At 50.4% G+C, this 19,290-nt stretch overlaps 2 protein-coding genes across 3 annotated transcripts in view; both read right to left on the reverse strand.

Annotated features, from left to right (window-relative positions):
- The window catches only part of CDH26 (cadherin 26), a 39,444-nt gene extending 35,139 nt beyond the window's left edge, over window positions 1-4,305 (reverse strand). Inside the window, exon 1 of the mRNA XM_045795438.2 lies at window positions 4,103-4,305. Coding sequence (XP_045651394.2) covers window positions 4,103-4,180 — 78 coding nt within the window. The 5' untranslated portion in view covers window positions 4,181-4,305. The remainder of the gene's footprint in view (window positions 1-4,102) is intronic.
- Window positions 4,306-11,539: 7,234 nt separating this feature from the next.
- FAM217B (family with sequence similarity 217 member B) lies at window positions 11,540-19,178 on the reverse strand. 2 transcript variants are annotated; one of them, XM_045795343.2, is made up of 4 exons: window positions 19,045-19,178; window positions 17,317-17,428; window positions 17,125-17,210; window positions 11,540-15,727 (listed from the first exon to the last, which is right to left on the reverse strand). In XM_045795343.2, exons 3-4 carry the CDS (start codon window positions 17,145-17,147, stop codon window positions 14,596-14,598), a joined length of 1,155 nt encoding a protein of 384 aa, XP_045651299.2. In that variant the 5' UTR covers window positions 17,148-17,210; window positions 17,317-17,428; window positions 19,045-19,178; the 3' UTR covers window positions 11,540-14,595. The 2 variants fall into 2 exon arrangements, with proteins under 2 accessions (XP_045651299.2, XP_087709584.1); XM_087853458.1 differs by lacking the exon at window positions 19,045-19,178 and adding an exon at window positions 18,104-19,002.
- Between the last annotated feature and the right edge of the window lie 112 nt (window positions 19,179-19,290).

The raw sequence follows: 19,290 nt of genomic DNA on the forward strand, positions 1-19,290 counted from the left end.
GACTGAGAGCAGACTCAGAGAGGAGAGTCCGGCCATCTTCTCTTAGAACAAGAGATTTGCAAAAATATAAAACGGTGCCACTCTTCATACTAACTGGAATTTCTTTAAAAATATGGTTATTTTTCATAAAAGCATGTGACATATACTCACATGTACTGGGTTTTTTATTATCTTTAATGAACTGAGGAAAGCTTCCAATGTCCCACTCTTAATTTCTAATATGGTGAATCGTGGTAAATATAACCCACATCAGCACGGGCCCTTTGGGCTCTCAGTAGTGCGACGCATGTGAAGGCATCCTGAGAGCAAGAAGTTGGGACACCTGCTACTCTAGGACTCATGCCTCAGTCTCCGGGACAGGGTGAGTGATAGTGAGCCCCCTCGGTCCTGGGCACCTTGAACTTGCAAGGGTCCGTCCTTGCTGCAGGGCACACAGCTGCCCGATGGACTGCTTGTTAGCAGTTTCATGGAATGAACACACGTTCGTCGTGTGTCCTTCCCTTGTGGCCAGCCACCCTCCTGGGGACATCACCGGCTTGTCTTGTTCCGTTAATGTCAAGGATAATGACGACATTTGTTTCCTGCTACAGGCTACATTTCTATTTACTTAAAGGAAAAGAATTTCTAAAGCCTCGGAGTTCCAAAATCTCAAACTCTGATTTATTCAGACATTGAATGCTCCTTGATTCGTGTTGGTGGTTTTGAATGAAGGGCCTAACCACGTATATAATTTTAAAATGGAGAAAAATCGCAGTTCTTGCAAAAGAATGAAGAAATTCATTCCATTTCCAACACAGGTCTATTCCCAGGTGGCCCAGGCCACTAACAAGGAATACATCAAGGTTTCACCTCATCGCTGGCCTCAGTTTCCCCTTCTGTAAGGGAGGGTGTGGACAAGAACTTGAAGGGCCCTTTCCACACGCAAGCCCTGTGCCTTCAGCTCACTCTGCCAGCACTTGAACGGCTCAGCCAACAGCCACGTGAAGCCCTGGGTTCTGAGCTTTGCACATCTGACGCTCCGCGTGTTTCATGTCCCCCCGCCACACACGCCTCGCAAATTGTGCAATCTCGTCTGGCTGTTGCAGGAAGACCAGAAAAAGGTTATATTTGCTGAAATGGTTTTGTAAGGGTGCTTATTATATTTCCCATCCCTGCCCAGTTTAGACAGTTGGTTCAAAGAGGATACCATTTAAAACGTGCACACAATGTTTCTATAACATGAGAGGAGAAACCTTTCCATAGACTGGCGTCTCTGGCAGCAGCGTCCACCTAACTCTGTGTGTCAGGTGGGCATCTGGTTGCAAGGGTCACGCACATGCCATCTGACAGGCGGTGCTGGGCGCGGGGGCATGGGACCGGTATTGTCCAGGCTGGCCTGGTCAAGCCGCCATGGCATCGTTGGAGGGAGATAACCGACAGAAGGGCTTTGTGTCTGCCGGGGACGCTGAAGAACTAGGAAGCCTGTGTGGAGATAATTCTTTCCTGAAGATATTTCACTTTGGATTGCAAATTTGCGTTCAAGGAGAATTTCCTGAAACAGAGGTATAATTGGCATATGCCATTGTGTTAGCTTCAGGTGTACGACCTCATGAGTTGATATTTGTACATATTGCAAAATGATCACGTTACGTCTACTCAGTGTCTGTCAACACGCATGGTTATGGAATTATTTTTCTTGTGATGAGAACTTTCCAGATTTACTCTCTTAGCAACTTTCTAATATGCAATACGGTGTGATGAACGAATGCCTCGCGCTGTCCGTTTCCGTTGTTCAAAGCCATGCAGTTTGTGGCACTTTGCCACGGCAGCCCGAGGTGTGTACGCTGCCCAAGTGTGTTCTCTCTACAGAAGCTCCGGTGGTCTTTAGAAGTGCAGACCTCATCATCTCACCGGGTGCCCAGGGCACTCGGGACAGAGTCCAGCCTGCTCTGTCCCTGCCAAGTGCCCAGCTCCCCCTGCCACACCATCCCTCACCTTGTGCAATCCACTGACTGTTGTTCTTAAATGGGGGCTTAGCAAATTAATCAGGCAGTGCATCAGTGCTGACAGTTTTTTAAAGGTAAGTCGGTTTAGAATTTCCCAGGTTAAAAAATAGCAAAGACAACATAACAGACTTTGCTCACTGTCCAATTTTGTTCTTAAACCCTCCCTCCTCTCTGATCTTGGAAGCTGGCCACGGCCCAGAGAGGAGGACTCATGAATCCTCAGGACCAGAAATTACCCAATGAGAAGGGCAGGACTTCCCTTCCGCGGCTTATCATTGACTCTGGATCCAACCTGCAGGGGAGCCACAACTTTGTCACTTGCTTTATGTTGCCTGACGACAAGAGTGTGGGGTTTCAGAGGAAAGCTGCTGTAGAAAGAACAGCACTCCAGCAGAGCAGGGAGCTCAGGGGAGGGGCAGTGGACACCTGGTCCGGATGCCAGAGATGGTTGCAAGCCACCTTTGGGGCTAACAAAAGGCATGGGAAGGAATGGGTTACTTAGAGACAATTCAGCAAGGGACTGAGCACCCACTGGGCAGAAAGCTCTTGCCCTGTTAGGGTCCAGGATGCGGACTGCTAAAAACACCTGATGCCTATTGTAGCACACTCTTTTCCTCTGTCTCGATCTCCTGGAATCAGTCTAAAGCTCCTTTCACCAAACACTGAATTACCACCCAAAGTCCGCTCCCTGCTGCCTGCCCCCACGCAACGCACCCTCAGACACGAGCCAGCTTGGCTGGGCCCCGCGCTAATACAACAGAGAAGAGGAAATGCACCTCTGTTTTCAGACGAGCCCAGTTAGGGGCCAGGGCAGGAGCAAGAGAAATAGGGGAACCGGGTTTGATGGTAAGAAACAGGCTATTGACAGGACTCGACGAGGTATGGGAGAGACAATGAGCGTACTGTTTGGTTAAGGACAGTCACAACTGGAAATGGCAAAAAGCGACCGAGAAAATTCTCCATTTCCAAGCGGCTGGTGCCGAACAAGGCGCTCACGTCAGAGACAGAGCTCCACTGGACTGTGTGCATCACACCCGGGCTGCCCTCCCCCAGCTTGTTTGCTGCTCCGTCCCCGGCGTCCAGAGCAAGTATCCAATAAACGGGAGCGGCGTGGGCGCCAGATGCATATCGCCAACCATCTTGCCGTGGCTAGAACACCAGAAGGCCACCGACATATGGGCATACCGGCCAAGCCCACCTCTTCCTTCACGAGGACAGGGAAGAGCAAATATGAGCTCCATTTCCAAGTAAAGAAAATGAGGCTCAACAAATCAAGTTAAAGCCATAAGGCTCAGGCCACCCCACAGATCAGCTCTGTCTGAACCTGTGGGGGAGGCGTCCAGGCCCCCGGAGTTCGACAGCTCCAGAGAAGAGTCCAGGACGAGGTGAGGTGAGGACCAAGGTCAGTGGACCAGTGGGGCTGGGATGCTAAGCAGCCCAGTGCAGACCGACAGCTGGCCCTGGGCCATCCACTTCCAGAGAACTCGACACAGTAGCCTCGAGATTGCCCCTCCCGTCCACGGAAAGCCATGGACCTGGCAGCATGTCAAGTGCACACGACAGTAAGGCCCATGGTACGCACAAGGGCAGCAAGCATGTCTGACCTTGACTCCAGCGTCTGTCCGTCCATCTGAGCTGTGGCCAGGGGTGGGGGCAGGGGAATTACGTCCTCCCCACCCCCACTCAGGTTGCTCAGATCATCTGTCAGATACACAGCTGAGATTGTCTCAGTCTTACATCAGGTGTGAACAGAAGTACCCTTAGAAAGTTTGGGTCAACACAAATCTAAGTAAAAATGGTGTGTACTGTATAAACCAGTTTAAGATGAGTCCCCTTAGCCCATCTGCAGCCTGGCCCGAAACAGGTTGGGACTCTAAACCCCTCCTTTGTATCTGTTCGGGAGCCCTGCTGCCAATGCCCCACTACAGGTATGCAGATCCCGGGCTCCCCCCCCCCCCCGACACCTGCCCTCCTCGCAGGGCATGGCCAGAGCACTCTCCTTGGTCCCTCCCCGGTCCCTCCCCCCAGCAGGGGCACAGCCAACCGGAGCTGTGCCCTCAGTCCCGGCGCGGGCTCTTGGACCCCAGCCCAGGTTCCGGGCCCCTGCCCCAGCTCACCGGGAGCAGCAGCAGCAGCGCTAGAAGCAGGGCCAGCGAGGTGTGGCCCCTGGAGCCCATATCCACGTGGGGACGCATGCAGGTGACCACAAGTCCCCCCGGACGGTCGGTGTCCCCCACAGCCAGGCTTCTAATCACCGATGACTTTCTTGCCAGCCCAGGTCTCCTGTTGCTCTGGGGGCACTCCAGTCCCTGGCACCCTGGTCTCCTCTCTCCTGTCCTCTGTCCGCAGCCGCACTTATATTTATCAGAGTGGACTGGGCTGAGCCTTAAGCTTTAACCTCACAGTGACAACCGAGTTCCCAGGAAGGGAGTGGAGGGGAATGAAACATGCCCTACCTCACGTGCATGGACATGGTCTGGAACCCGACCCCGGGGAATTACCCCAGCCTGGGGAATGTGACACCAGCATCTGTTCTCGGTTTGTTTGTCTTTCGTTCCAAGTCAAAGGCCCCACGATCTCTATCTGAAGCAGGATATTTTAATGACTCTTTCCTATAACCCCTATGCTTTGAAAAGAGAGCAGTGGAAAAGGACTCCAAGAAAGAAGGACTCGATTAAGGAGAGAAACCCAAACGCTCTCACTTTCCAAAGCACCAGCGATCTTTATCCCAACTGTGTCTCAGGGCTCTGAGATTTCTATCCAAATCCCTACTAAGCTTCGCGGACTCTGCCCTTGTGGCTTTGGGATTGAAGGAGGATGGAGAGATGGAGAGAGATGCCCTACGGCCGGCGGGCGGGAGGGGGGGGGGCTCCGTGCCAAACTGAGGTCTTTGCCCTAGAATACCAGAAAAGAGGGCAAGCATGGATTCTACGCAATCAACGCTTAAGGCTGCGATGATTGAGTTTAAGGTGAAACTGGAGATCCATTAACGGGATCACCTGAACATCGTAGCTTGTTACACATCACCTTGTTTAAGATACAAACAGTTCTTGAGCAGGCGGGGAAGGTAGCCTTCCTGCGCATTCGTGGCTCTGTGAGATGCTGCTGAACCTTGTCATCTGAGCAGTTTGTTACCTTAATCTGAATCAGTAGCTTATTATAGGGAAGAGTAATAAATGCAATTTTAAGGTCTCTATTTCGCGTGCTTAGATAGAAACGGAATAATAATTATCCAATTTACAACTTCGTGCTTATTTTCAAAGTGGGTATATTTATTCCCTGGCAGTCTACTGAAAATTTGGTCAAGTTAGAATAGTTACTTCAGAATTTATAGGTCAGATGAGTTAAACCATGTTGAATGCTGGCGGGAGAAAAAGAAGATGCCGGCTGGGCAGCCCTTCCGAGGAGTCGTGCCGCGGGAGATGGCCTAGAGCAAGGAGGGCAGTGCGCCGGCCTCCAGAGATCTGGAGAGGGGCTGGGGAGGGCGAGGGAACGGCTCTGCTTTTACATTTCTTTCAGTTGAAGGAACTCAGTCTTTCCATATATGAGAAACGGCCAAATTTTCAACATCCTCAAACACTGAAATGCAACCGAGCAAGATGTCGGCTTCCCCCAAGGCCACCCTTCTCTCACTGGGGCCGAGGGGTGCACGGCCCGTCTCGGGAGGGTGAACTGGAAGGTGTCGCTTCCTTTTGGTCCTGAGCATCTGTGACGGCAGAGTCTAGCGTTCCTGCGTCCTAGGACGTGCACTAATGCCTCGCAGCCACAAGGTGGCAGCTCCCAGATGCGCGTAACCGGAGAGATGGACTGTTGCAGGTGGTGGGAAAGGGAGGAATGAGCATAAAATCACCGGCCTCAACAGCCTCACCTTGGGTGTTCAGGGGTGCCCGACCGGTCTCCAGCTCTCAGGATTCTCCACCACGACAAGCACGCCAGGAATGCCGCTGAGGATTAATTTTGTCTCAAATCATCCATGACAGGCAAGGTTCCTGCCAACGCCAGGGACTCGCTGAGTGTCGTTTTCTCGGGGTCCTTAGTGAAGGCAGCTTGAACTCGTTGCTTCTCCATATCTTCAGGGAGAAGCATGTGGCATGGAAGGTTTCTACTGGCCCAGGAATTGGTGAGGAGGACCTTAACTGGAAACGAGGAAGCATTACCTTCATGACATTCTAAGAAGAGATCACAACAATTAAGACCAGATGCTTCAGGACCCCCAAACCATGGCAGAACTGGTCCCATCACCCCCGCTCCAAGCCCGCCCTCTGTCACTGCGGCCATAGTCGTGAGGAGTCCCGCGCCGGGGGTCGGCTTTCTGGAGGCGTCTGTAGCTAGAGCTGCCCTGCCCCACACTGAGGGGGGATGGAAAGCTTTCTTTCCATTTCAGGAAGTCAGTGGGTTGGATTTCCCTAGGGAATGGAGTCACTGGTAATAGGTGGGGGTGACTGCAAGGCTGGGGGCCTGGCCTCATCCTGGCTCCACTTGGACAGGGGTCTGGCTGACTGGGCCCATGCGCAGGTGAGGAGACGGGCGCTGTGGGGAACAGCAGGGCCTAGAGAGGGCACAGGGAAAGTGCCCAACGCTGCCTCCATCTGGCGTGCAGGCAGACAGGCCTTCCAAGTAAAAGTCAAAGAAGGGGCGTGGTGGGGCGTGAGCCTTCTTCCTGCCTCCTGAGAGGGCTGCTGCTCGGGGAGGTGGAGGCAGGCCCAGTGTGACATCTGGACGCCCTCTGCACGAGGCAAACCAGCATTGGTGAAAATGTGGAAGGTGGTCTGTGAGACGGGAGACACCGTGCTCCTCCCTCCCTCTCGTCTGTCTGTGTGGGAGGAAGCAGAGCGCAGGGGCGGCAGGAGTGGAGATGGCCTCCTCTCTCTGCTGGGGTGGGAGGTGAGAGAAGAGCAGGCCAAGCCCCCTACTGCTCACCCAGGAGCCAGGAGGCCAACCCTGGGAGGGCTAGGAAGAGAGAGGACTGACACTAAACCAGACCGGTTTCAGTAGCCGACGGGCCTGGGGAAAAGTGCCCATGATGGAACGAAGGGATTCAAACAGCCGCTTAAAAACTCAGATGCAGAAAAAATCAAATGGTTCCTGGTCAGACACCCCTCCCCCCACCGCTGGTTAGACCTGTGCATGTATGCCCCCTGCATATAAAATGTATCTTCCCATCAAAGGATTCTGAATTCAAGGTCCTGTTTCTTCAAAGTCACAAGAAAAGTTCAATTTCTCAGAATAGTCCGGAGTAGAGTTAAGGAACAAAACAAAACATCAACAACAGAAACCCCAGAGCAGGGCTGGGCCCCAGGCATGGGAACTGGTTCCGCAGCCCAGCCCTGCCTAATCCAGGAACCTGTGCTCTGGAAACACGGCCGCACGTGGGCCGCACGTGCGCTGGAGAGCGAGCAAAGGCAGGTGGAGACGGGAGGGAGCCAGGTGCCCGGAGCAGGAGGCGGGCGGGTGAGCGGACAAGGCAGAGAACGAGCCGTGAGGGGTGGCGTCTATGCAGTGAGCCTGTGGGCGTTCACTCTACAAGTCTTTCAACTTCTCTGGGTGTTTGAAAATATTTAGAACATGATGTTGGTGGGAAAAAGACCAGAAAAGTGAATTTGACTCCAGCACTGGAGAACCCAAGTTATTATGAAGGGTACCCCGACCCTAATGTCTCACAGTGTGCACCTAGCGCACGTACCCCGATACCTGACATGAGTAAGGGCTGAAGGGTAGACCGCCCGCGAGAGTAAAACCACCCCTCCCTTGTCTTTCCTGACCTGCTGGGAGGGACCGAGACGTGTTTGTCTGCCCCATGTTGCTGCCGTGGGGATCACATGAGCCGAGGAGGTGTGGTCCTTCTGTTTGAGTAGTCAGCCACCAAGGGCTGCCCAGAACATTCCGTGGAGAAATTTTAGTCTCTTGCCCCTGTGAGTTCAACTAGTAGTTGTGATGAGCAAATGGGGGGAGAACATTGCCAAGTATAACAGATTGGAGTGTTTCTCGCTTTTTGCAAGTATATTTTAAACTAATTATATTGATAGTGGAAGCACCAAGCTCTTTTTTCGGTTATTTGTGTATGTGAATGTTTTTACGCTTTTTCAGGGAAGAAGGGAGATAAGGAGAGGAAGAGAGACATTTGAGGCTATTCAGTGTATCCTCCTCTCACGTCAAAACTGTCCTGAGCAGGAAAAATACGTACTTCTCTTACTTAGAACATCTTCAGCCGAGCCTGGTCGGTCATTCTTCTCATTATTGTACAAGACCTACAACTAAAAAGCATTTCAGTCCAGAAGTTAGAAAAGTGAGCAGCACAGGATCGAAGTGCAGCCTTTTCCCCTCTGCTTGATGTACGAGGGTGGGTGTCTGGTGAGACGGGGGTTTGGAGGAAAAGCTCGGTGGCGGGCAGTGGCGACTCTTCTCGACCTGGCCCAGTGTGACGTGATGAAGGGAGCAAAGGGCCAGCGGAGGGGCCGAGCGAGAGTCTCCCTCCCGAGCTCGGCAGCAGCAGCGTCTCCTGTAGGAGCGGTGGGCTCAAGGTGGACGTGTTCTAAGAACGCTCAGCTCCCGGGCACTCACCTGCCCCACAGATTAGCAGAGGCCATCCATCAGGCCGCTGAGTGACCGACCCTTGAGCCAAGAGATAGCCGAGTGCCTTTAAGCCCTGGAGAAGGTCGACACCGGTGAGCGGAAGACCCCACTAGTGTGGCCACCTCGGGGAGGAGTCCAGCCCGGATATGCGGTGAGAGCAGCCGTTTCAGACTTGCCACGAACAGGGCAGGTTTCTCAAAGGTGAACTGCCAAGGATCTTGGTCAGATGCAGACTTTTATTCTATGGGGGAGGTAACATTTGACCTTTACCCTCATAGGAGAGGGAACACAATTTTACTTCTACCCTTTAGATTCTTGACTGAGACCTCCCGTAAGAAAAGACAGATTCGCAGGGGAAAAACAAACAGAAGTTTAATAACATGTATGCCTCCTGTACACGTGGGAGACACCCCAGGAAAACTGAGGAACTCCCTGAAATAGCTCACGCTGCCTCCGTAAATGCCACCTCCAGCTAAAGACAAAAGGTGTTCATTTGTTTTGTTTCTTAAATTCCACACAGGGGAAGGGAAGGAAAAATAAAATAAGATGAAAATTGAGAGGGTAGCAAACCATAAGAGGCGCTGAGCTCTAGGGAACAAACTGAGGATTGCTGGAGGGGAGGTGGGTGGGGGATGGGGTAACTGGAGGATGGGCATGAAGGAGGGTGCGTGGTGGAATGAGCACTGAGTGTTATATGCAACTGATGAATCACTGAATTCTGCCCCCTAAGGTTACCAGGAAAAGCACAATAAATGGGTATGGCTGTTTCGCAGATTTAAGTCCATGCCTTCATGAGATAAGAGCTGATAAGCATTTCTAGGGTCCTCTTCCTCTTCCTGGTACAGAGAGGGAGACACACCCCAACACCTGGGGATCTCTCCCTGGAGCCTCTTACACTCAGCTTTCAGAGCTTTTCCCGTGGCTGTGCTGTCCCTTAAAAATATTTTGGGGTTTGTGAACTCTGCTCCTCTGCTCCCTCTTCAGGTCCTTTTTGGCTGGTACTGAGAATTAAGTCGACGTAAGACAGATCGACAGGAGAAAAAAGCAGACCGATTACGGAATCCCAGTTCTGCCCAGAGAAACGGTGGGAGTCACTGGTTTTGCTATTAGGTTGAACAAGGAGAAGCAGTTGTAGAAACCATTGTCGGCTATGTGGGGAGACTAAGGAAGACAAGAGCCATTTTAACAAAAGCTACACACAATTTTTCTTGGTCTCTGCTTCTCATCCCCGACGGTAGGAACGTTTCTTTCTTTCTGGCACCAGGAGGACGTCTCTCGCACAGGAATTTCATCTCCTGCTTTGAAGAAAAAGAAGAAAGGTAAGAGTGTTTTTCTTCGACTTGCTGTTTTTCAAGTGCCTTTGACTCAAGGTGGGCAGTGTGCCCGGGGGGGGGGGGGCGTATTTCGGGCAGCGGGCTCGGAACTCCTTCACCTGCAGCACGCTCGAGGCGGGGCTCGCCAGAGGAGCGGGGCCCCGGAACCGTGCTGGCTGACGGGGATTGCAAGTGAGATGACGTTGGTGTTCTCTAAAATATCATTCGAGCTGGGACAGTTCCATTCGTGACTACCCCATTTCAAAACTTCCACATATACTTCCCAGTGTTTTCACAGTTAATTCCTTCAACAGCAAATTGCTAAGGACAGGGATATTTGAATCCTATTGTTTAAAGCAGGGTCTCTAGTAGGAAGATTTTTACGAATTAATGATCTATGTGCCTTCATTGAGCATTATTCTGTGCTTGCTATGGTTGTTTTATGATGTTAATCAAACAAGGAGACCATTAGACTGAGGTGGTTTTAGGTTAGGTCGAGAGGTTTCTTTGCCACCTCATGGATGATAAAACAGCAACATCCAAAAATCATCTACCATTTTATGTACAAATTTATGATTTAAAACCTCCAACATGGTTAATTTTCCAACTGCCAGAAAATTATTTTTAACCCCTCCCCCCAATAAGAACCACAGGCCCATATGGGTGACTTTGTCCCACCGGCCACAGAACCCGGCCTTACTCAGAGTCTGGGCTCTCCCAGAGCGGGATCTTCAACCAGGCAGTCAGGAGTCACCTGATCAGCTCTAGGGAGGCCATTCGCCTGATAAGACCCCAGCTACCCCCGAAAGGAAAGTGAGTTTGCAATAACCCAGCCACTTTCTTTTCTGGTACAACTTCCTCGTGCCTGCTTCGTTCTGCCTATAGAAGTCCTTCCTGTTGCACACTCCTTGGAGCTCCTTTCCACCTGCTGGATGGAATGCTGCCCGACTCACGCATCACTAAATAAAGCCAATAAGGTCTATAAAATTTTCTCACTGGAATTTTGCTTTTTAATGTCCCAGAATTATTTTTTAAATTTCCACTATTTGGCTGACTCAAAAGAATGCACCTCCTTGTCAGAAAGGAGTTTAGAAAAAGGAGCAAAGGGCCTCTGAGAATGTCTGCAGCTGCAGGCGCTCCTGGGGAAAGCAGACGCCCAGCCCAGGAGGGGCACGTTCGTGCACGAGCTCCCATCACATCACTTTACTGTTACGGAATTTCCGTCCTGGCTCCCTGTTTGACACCTTCTGGGGGGAATAAGAGGAACAGGAACTCAAGAAAACACCAGTGCCAGTGATGGGTAGTAAGGAGGGCACGTATTGCATGGAGCACTGGGTGTTATACGCAAATAATGAATCATGGAACACTACATCAAAAACTAAGGATGTACTGTATGGTGACTAACATAATAAAAAATTAAAGAAAAAACCACACCAGTGGTGCTTCTCAGGGGCACCTAGTCACGCTGGCAGGTACGTTGCTGAGTATTAAGAAAGGACATGGCGCAGAGTCTCCTGCCTCGTGGTTCTGTGAGATGACTGGGCAGAAATAAGACAAACTCAGGAAGAGAACTGCACGAAAAGCAAAACAAAACCGTACCCGAAAAACCCAGACGTTTCCTACTGTTTAATTGAACTCAAGGGAGGAAAACCCCAGCTTCACAAAAACTTAGACGTGTTTCATTTTATTAGGTACAAAACCAAGCATACAATAATTATAAGAGAAATAACAAACATGCTCGATGGGGTCAGGCCGTTTGAAATGGGCCTCTGTACACAGACATGAATAAATCATAAATACTGCCTCTCTGTGACCTTGAAACACAGTACCACCTAGAGTTTTCTATTTTTAACTACTTGAGTAAGTGAAATAGTAAGAGAAAACAGACAGTATTTGAATCATGAAAGGTAGAGACTGTTCTGTCTTTCTGGAAACTAGCCTACTGGCTTGGGAACCAGGACAAGCCTTCCTCCTTTCAGCCCGTTGCTGCTGTGAGACCAAAGACACCCCCGTCTGTGTCGACACCAGCACCCGCCCTGCCCTGCCAGTCAGTCACGATCCTTCAGCCGGCGTGGTCCTTACAGAGTTGAGAAATAGTCTCAGCCTAAGGAACCTTGGCTAACGCAGACAGGTTTTTGCAGTCTGTTCTTGGATGTTTTTACAACTTTTTCTGTTAACTGATTCTAAACCTGCAGGTGTTCTTAACTTTCCCTACACTTTTATTTTAAACCTTGGATTATTTAAGTTGGTTTAAACACAAGATGTAGTTCAACAACTCCCAGAGATGAGAGGCACTTCTCTGAAGACAGTGACATGTCCCCAGACCGGCAGGACACTGGGTGGCTCGGACGTGGCAGGACTCCTCTCGGGCGCCGTCTGCGAGACACGGCAGGGTTCTTGTCTGCAGCATTTAGAACAGGAGGCTGTGTCGGGGTGGCTAACGGAGATCGCGGGGATGAAATTGTGCTTATGTTCTCTAGTGAGCCCCTGCTGGTCCTCAGGAGCTCTGATCCGATCGCAAGAATCCTGGTTAAAATAAACCGTCAACCTGAGGCAAAAACGTGAAGAGGCAAAGTCTATTTTTTCAGGCTTTTAAAACTGTTGTAACATGTGACATTATAACTGTTCCCCAAATTAGGCAACTGACTTCAATTCAGAGAGCAAGGAACAAATGTGACATCCGAGGCACCGCCTCTCAATTTCTTAATCAGGATGGTCTTCGGCTCAGACATCCACAAGGCAAAGCGAACACGGGCCCTCCACCCTGCAGGACCTCCGAGAGGACCCACGCACAGCATTCCTGGAGAAGGCAGCAGCTCGGCGGAAACCCCTTAGTATTAATAACGGGGGTGTGTACATGATGTGCTTACAGAGATTTATGGGCCCTGAAATGTCCTAAAGAGCTGCGTAAACATCGTAGCCACGAGAGCATCATGAATGAGGGGCAGCGCCGGCTGGTATAAAGGACTCGAGCATCTGCGCTCACGAGGAGCAGTGCAGGCGAAGGACACGGGACGCCACGTGGCGAGCACAGACGGGGAAGTCGGAGCAGCGCTAGGGTTTCAAACCGCAGCGCGTAAACTGAGTAGAGGACTTACAGTATAACTGAGAACTAGGGAAGCGAGGCACACCAGATGTGCGTCTTCGTCCATATAAAAAGGTACAAGATCTTAGTGTAAGAGCGTGCTCTCTCCAGTAAGGTGGTGTGAAAGGTAAAGAATATAAGACAGAATCTGTGAAAATCTAGAAATAAAGTCTTGGGAGAAAAGAAAACAGCCATAAAAATCTGTATATGTTGTTCCATATTAATAAAGTCAGATTTTAAAATGGGACCTTAACATTTAACTGTGTGCATTATTTCATTTACAAATGTCCTCATCCTATTAACTGAAGGGCCTTGGATGACATTGGCTGCTCTGTGAAGTCTGCAAGCTAGAACACATTTTCACATGAAAAGTGCCAAGTTCTTACTTTGCCCTAAAAGTGAGAAAATAGAAACATGTATGTATGAAAACAAATAATCATTTAAAGAGATAAAATTGGCTACAGTTATTAAAACATACTGTATATCCAGTGGTCAACCAAAGGTTTTAAAGATATTTACAGTATCAGCAGAAACCTCCTAGCGAGACTAGAGGCACACGTAGACCTCGCTTAGTGGTGGTTAAATAAGAAGCATCTAGAACATACGGGGAGCCATGACCCGGTGAGGATAAGAAGACACTCCCCCCTCCATCTGGAAACGTGTCCTCACCCCTCTGCCCTGAAGGAAGGTGATAAAATCCTGCTCTTGCCAAGTAAAACAGATTAAGTCGGCTCCAGACCGCAGGACCCAGGTCCCAAATCAGTATGTGACAACAGTGACAGCCACAGTGCTCTCGTGTGTATCTGTGGTGGCAGGCCTTCCGTGCACAAACTCGAAGTGGTGGCTTTGCTGCGTGTGCACCTTTTCCAGAAGCCATACGTACGTCAGAAACTCTCAGGTGCCGAACGTTCCACTCTTGGCTCCCACCAAGCAGGAACGGTCCCACTGAGACCCACTGACTCGCACCTGGACCAAGTTCCGGCGCTGCTTTAACCTCAGGGTGGAGAACACCAAGGTGGACTTCACCACCACCTCTGAGTTTAAAATGCCTTCAAAAAAAAAAGAAGAAGAAGAAGAAAAAGAAAGAAAGAAACAACTATGACAGTATTAGATTCCATTGTCTGGAAAGCGCAAGCAGCTCAGTGTTCCACGACTTTGCTCCCAGGAGCGGCTCCCAAGCTGAGGAACAGCTGGAGCCTCTCCTGGGCCTGAAGTAGACAGAATTTCTGTTTGGACAGTTGAGGAGGACACCACGAACCCTGTTTCAAATGTTTGGGATTCTACACAGTTGCAAACTGTGTGCACTACTTTCTACCCGTAGGCGCGCGGGGTGTGGGGAGCTGAGCGGGCCGCCGGACGCTGCGGCGCTCAGCTCAGACCTCTCCCTGTCCTTTTATGTTGTTATATGGCACAGACCTGGGTTGTTACCTAAACGGCTCTCATTTGCTTAAGATTGTCAACACAAAGAAAGGCTCACTGAAAGCCACCTTTCTTTGGAAATAAGCCCAGTGTGGCTGGGGTGAGGCGGGGCTGCACCCGCAGACCACCGACGACTCACATGCGGGTCATCAGAAATTCACAGTATGGTAACTTTCCGAAGAGCTCGGACATTTAGCTATCTGCAGGGCTTTGCAATGCATCATTTCGGTTCTTTTTTGAATTTATACGTGCTTTGCTTTATTCCATTGGTTTTGGGTTTCTTCTCACTGGATATGGTGGCGTGGGCACCGCTGCTCGCACCACCCTTCTTCTTCAGACCCGCGAGTGCCTGCGTTCTGGGGGGCCCACCGGGGTCCACGGGGTCCCAAGAGGTAGCCCCCTGCATGGGAGCTCCGGGGCCACTGCTGTCACTGCAGGGCGGGTTCCAGCGCTGGGGTCTGGGGCTCTTACTGGCTTTCTTTCTCTGTTCCTCAGTCCTCACTTCGAGGGCTGGCTTCTGAGAACTCGGCCTGCTGCCCCGCGGTGCATGGAGGGCTTTGGGGGGAGTGTCAAACGCGTAATAGGATGGCCGGGCTTCTTCCCTGAGCAGCTCCTTCCTCCGGGAAGCACCGAGCTTGCAAGCCCCCTCCTGGGGAGGCCTGGCCGGAGCGCTGGCCATGAGCTTGCTTCTGCCGGGGCTTTTCAGAGCCCCCGACGTGGACGTGCCAGGAGCGGTGGGAGGCCTGGCTTTGGCGCCTTTCCCCTTCTCGCCCTGGACAGTCTGCATCTGCAGCCACTCCAGCTGGACCAGCCTGTCGATGTACCTGGCGAGCAGCCCTGCGGCACCGCTACGAGCTGCGGGCCTGGGCTGGGCGCCCGGTGGCACCGCCAGGTCACGGAGGTCCCAGGAGCTGAACGGGGCGGGCAGGAAGTCCGCATAGTGGTAGGCGGGCTGCGCGGCGCCCCGCAGGTCCGCGTCTGGGTCCGGGCCCGGGTCCGCGGCGTCGATCTCCTCCGCGCGCAGGCGCAGCTCCGGGGGCGCGCGCGCAGACTGCGGCACGGGCACGCGCTCCGAGTCCGACAGGTCACTGGCGCTGTCCTCCTCTTCGCCGGCACCCTCCTTCAGGATTTTCATGCACTGCAGGTCCAGAAACAGCTCGTTTCCCGAGGCCCCCCGCCGCCGGGGGCCCAGTGGGCTCCATTCGGGTTTTCCTTCTGGGGAACGGCTTTCCTGGACTCTGTCCGCAGGAGGCTGGGAGGACACGTGGGGCACTTGGGATTGACTCTGCCTTTTTCCTGAAGGGTTTTTTGAACGTTGTGCTTTATTCCAAGATGGACCAGCATTCATGTTGCTGTGAGAAATAAAACTGTAATTCTTAGTTCATAGGACACAGAGGTCTGGCTGTGATTAAACAAACAGACAGGCTCCTCGGGCTGCAGTCTGCGTGTCCCCGGGAGGGGCAACGGGCCACGCCGGGCTCTAGTCAAGAAACACTGCTGGACGCAGGTGCCAAAAGGAGGTGCATGGATTCTGTCTGATATCAAATAGTACCACTTAAGAAAAACACTGACATTTCTTCAAGTGCTTATAATTTTAGACCAGTCATGTATACTAAAAAAGAAAGAAAGAAAGAAAGAAAGAACGAAAGAAAGAAAGAAAGAAAGAAGCCACCAGTTTGGAGAAAATCTGTCGTAAACTCTCAATCTGTTCTGCTATTGATGAAGTGCTTAATGACACCAGTGAGTAAAAGCCACAGCCTTCTTTTTCAAGGCTGTTTTCCATGAAAAGTGAACAAGGTGTGAAATGCAAGTTTTATACAACTTAATCACCAACTGTTGGTGATTCTGAGCCCTCTAAAATCTTAATATGAAAGAGTGTAGCACAGACAACCTGTACCTCAAATCAAAAGCTTATTAAAGTATTTTCAAATAGGAAACACACTCAGGAAAACCGTGTTTAAAAGGAGAGAGAAAAAATCATATGGTGCCTTAAAACAGAGTAAGAATGAAAACTTAGGATTACTGCTGTCTCGTGAATGGCAGAGAAATGGCAATGACGACCAGCAGAGCAACTGGTTACCCCCAGGGGGATTTACTCTGAGGCAGGATCTCCAATCAGAGTTGAAAATACTTTCTTTTCTGTGTACTTACCCGAAACATAGCATCTCACTAGGATTCATAATACTTCTCAGGAACATAGGTCAGGTAGGATAAAAGAAAATGAGTGGTCAACATGCTTTCTGGAAACCTCAGAGGGTCACTGGTCCACGGGTTTCTACCATAGTAAGCAATCGTTTGGAAATATGTGCTTCCTTAATAAATATGGAAGATGTTGAATCATGGCCAACAGCTAACATGTGCTCAGTATATGTTGAAGAAATGGATAAAGGAATTGTCATTTGGAACTCATGACCAATCCTCTTATAATTTCTGTTGACTCTGTCAGTGCACATCAATAAAAGTGATTATCGGCATCCTTTTTTATAAAAAAAGGAAACAAACATACAAGGGTGATTAAGGGCCTTACCCAAAATGATAGACTCTGCTAACAGTGGCAGAATTTTGACCTCTGGAATTTTTACTAACTTGTAATGTTTAAAACCACTTTGCCCACTCATTTCTGCTGGATAAAAAATATAAATACATATTTCTTATCCACAGACATTATTTTTTTTCCAGCCACACATAATCAGCCTGGAGAACTGATATAATGTGCCTTCTGCAAGATAAAGCAATTAAAATCACTTACCTGCTTTTCTGGTGAGATTTCATCACCCTATTCCCTTTCTTGAAAAAATCAGATGGCTGGTCATCTTCTAGGGTTTGAAGGACTGTCTAAAACACAGACATGGAGTAGTAAATACCATGACAACAACAACAGCACACAAAACCAACAAAACAGAACAAATCTAGTAAGATTTTCCCTCAAAATTTACATCACCTTTTCTGTTGTGCTTGAAATATTCTTGCTCAGTGTGTAGGCAGATGATGACAGCTGGGGAAGTGACTTCTTTATTCCTCTGATATTTGGAAAGGACTCCTCACCACCGGAACTGGAAGCAACAGAACACTGTGGGTAAGTATGAATTGCAAATGGTCCTGCCACGGGTACTGGACTGGCTTTCACTGGTTTGTTTTGAAATATTTGCATAGTATTGAAATGTTGGGGGGGGGCGGGTACTGCCTTCTGTTTACAGTTTCATCTTTTTTGCTTGTTTGTTTTTCACGGTGGATATTAGATACAAAATCACATCTGCTATAAATGTTGCCAATGGAATCCTCCTCTCTCTCCTTCACACACACACACACACACACACACACACACACAGAGTCTCCTCAGAAATAACACCTTCAGGAAATGTGTGGGGCTAATTAATAATTAAGGTCAGGTATTACTCCAATCTCCCATGTCCACTCACTCATTTATTCATTCATTCATTCAACAAGTAATTACAGGAGAGCGTTGAAAATGTCCAGGATTATGCACATATCCCCGCTCTCATGGAAGGAGCACTCTATGAGGAATTTCCCCTTTAATTCTCCTGCCTTCACGATCACATCAATCCATTAAAAGATCGTCAGTATAGTAATAGAGATCATATAATGTTATCTCTCTGAAATTCTGTTGACTCATTTCAAGAATGCTGCTTTCCCTGATTTTGAGTGGGTGGGCTATTAAAAGGGCCCTGATCTGAAAGTGAATACTTTCTTCCATAATATCCCCTTACCTCTGTAAAATAAACAAGAGGTAGAAGACTTTTTTCTTCCTGAAACTCTGCTGTATTACTTTTCATAAGCGCGTATGCCTTTTCAGCCAGGGTACACAGGCTCTCACAATTAATGACTTATACAACCATCAGCAGGCTTGATTCATTTTAGATGTCGAGAAGGTTCTTTACTTTGCCAGCCCTCCTTCAAGAGTTTGGTTTTCCTTCTGCTCTGTCCCTCTGGACGGTAAAAAGGAACCCTCTGTGATGCCTGGCCCCACACTGCTGTCTGGAAAGCGTGCTTCTGCCTTTCCCACTTCATTTCACCAGGCATGCTTTACACCTTGAGCCGCAGCGTTTTCTCGGCAAGTTACAGAGTGAAATAGGAAAAGAAGCTTGTAGAGTCCTTAAATGCAGAAAGCAAGTTCGCGGTTTCCCTGATGGTTCAGGCTTGCAGCGGAGCAACGCTAAAGGTCTGAGATTCTGGCTACAAAATGCTTCCCAAGCGCCAGCGGCCGATTAAGGGCAGCGGCATAACTCATCACAGGGCATTAACTCTCTTTCCCACATCTTCCTCTCCAGCGAGACGCCCGGAGACGGACAGTGGCAGCACCGCCCCCTCCCCACCCTCCAGGGAACTGGCTGGCTGTCCGGGTGGCAAAGCATTGTGGGTGATGTGTGGTCAGGAAGCCAGCCCTCTACGCAGCGAGGCTCCCTCGGTCTGGCCCGGGCTCCAGGTTGTAGTGCAGACATCCCAAGAGCTGGTCAACCTACAGGCTTCAAATTAGCTAGGGGACCAGCTTCTAGAAAGGCCAATTTTTGCGCATATCCCCCCTCCACCCAGTAACCCAGAAGTCCAAGGGCCCGAAGCATGCATTTTCCTTGTCCTCCATGTGTGCAGACACAGATCTACGATCGATAGGCGCAGGGACCGGGCAGATGCAGACAGAAATTGATCAGACCTGTTGGGCGATCGCCGAGGACACGTGACGAGGCCGCCAGCCAGCCTTCCCCGCGCGGGGCGGGGAGGCCGGACTGCGGCGCGCTGCGGCAGGGTAGGGGAGGCGGCGGCGCGCGGCGCGGAGGGCTCCCCGGCTGCGCCTGGCCGGCGGGGCCGGCGCGCCGCGGCGTCACGAGGGGCGGGGCGCAGGCTCGCCGGGAAGTTGCGCCCCGACAAGTTGCAGCCATGTAAGTAACGCAGCGGGCGG

Source organism: Ursus americanus, chromosome 22 (assembly GCF_024610735.1).
Source record: "Ursus americanus isolate L20-20 chromosome 22, mUrsAme1.1.p, whole genome shotgun sequence".
Taxonomy (NCBI): domain Eukaryota; kingdom Metazoa; phylum Chordata; class Mammalia; order Carnivora; family Ursidae; genus Ursus; species Ursus americanus.

What these genes read in the sequence shown, in the direction of transcription:
- FAM217B (XM_045795343.2), bottom strand. Translation starts at nt 17,147, where the DNA reads ATGAAATCTCACCAGAAAAGCAG. An exon ending in AAATCTCACCAGAAAAGCAG is followed by an intron (nt 15,728 to 17,124) that starts GTAAGTGATTTT and finishes TATTTCTCACAG; the next exon opens with CAACATGAATGCTGGTCCAT.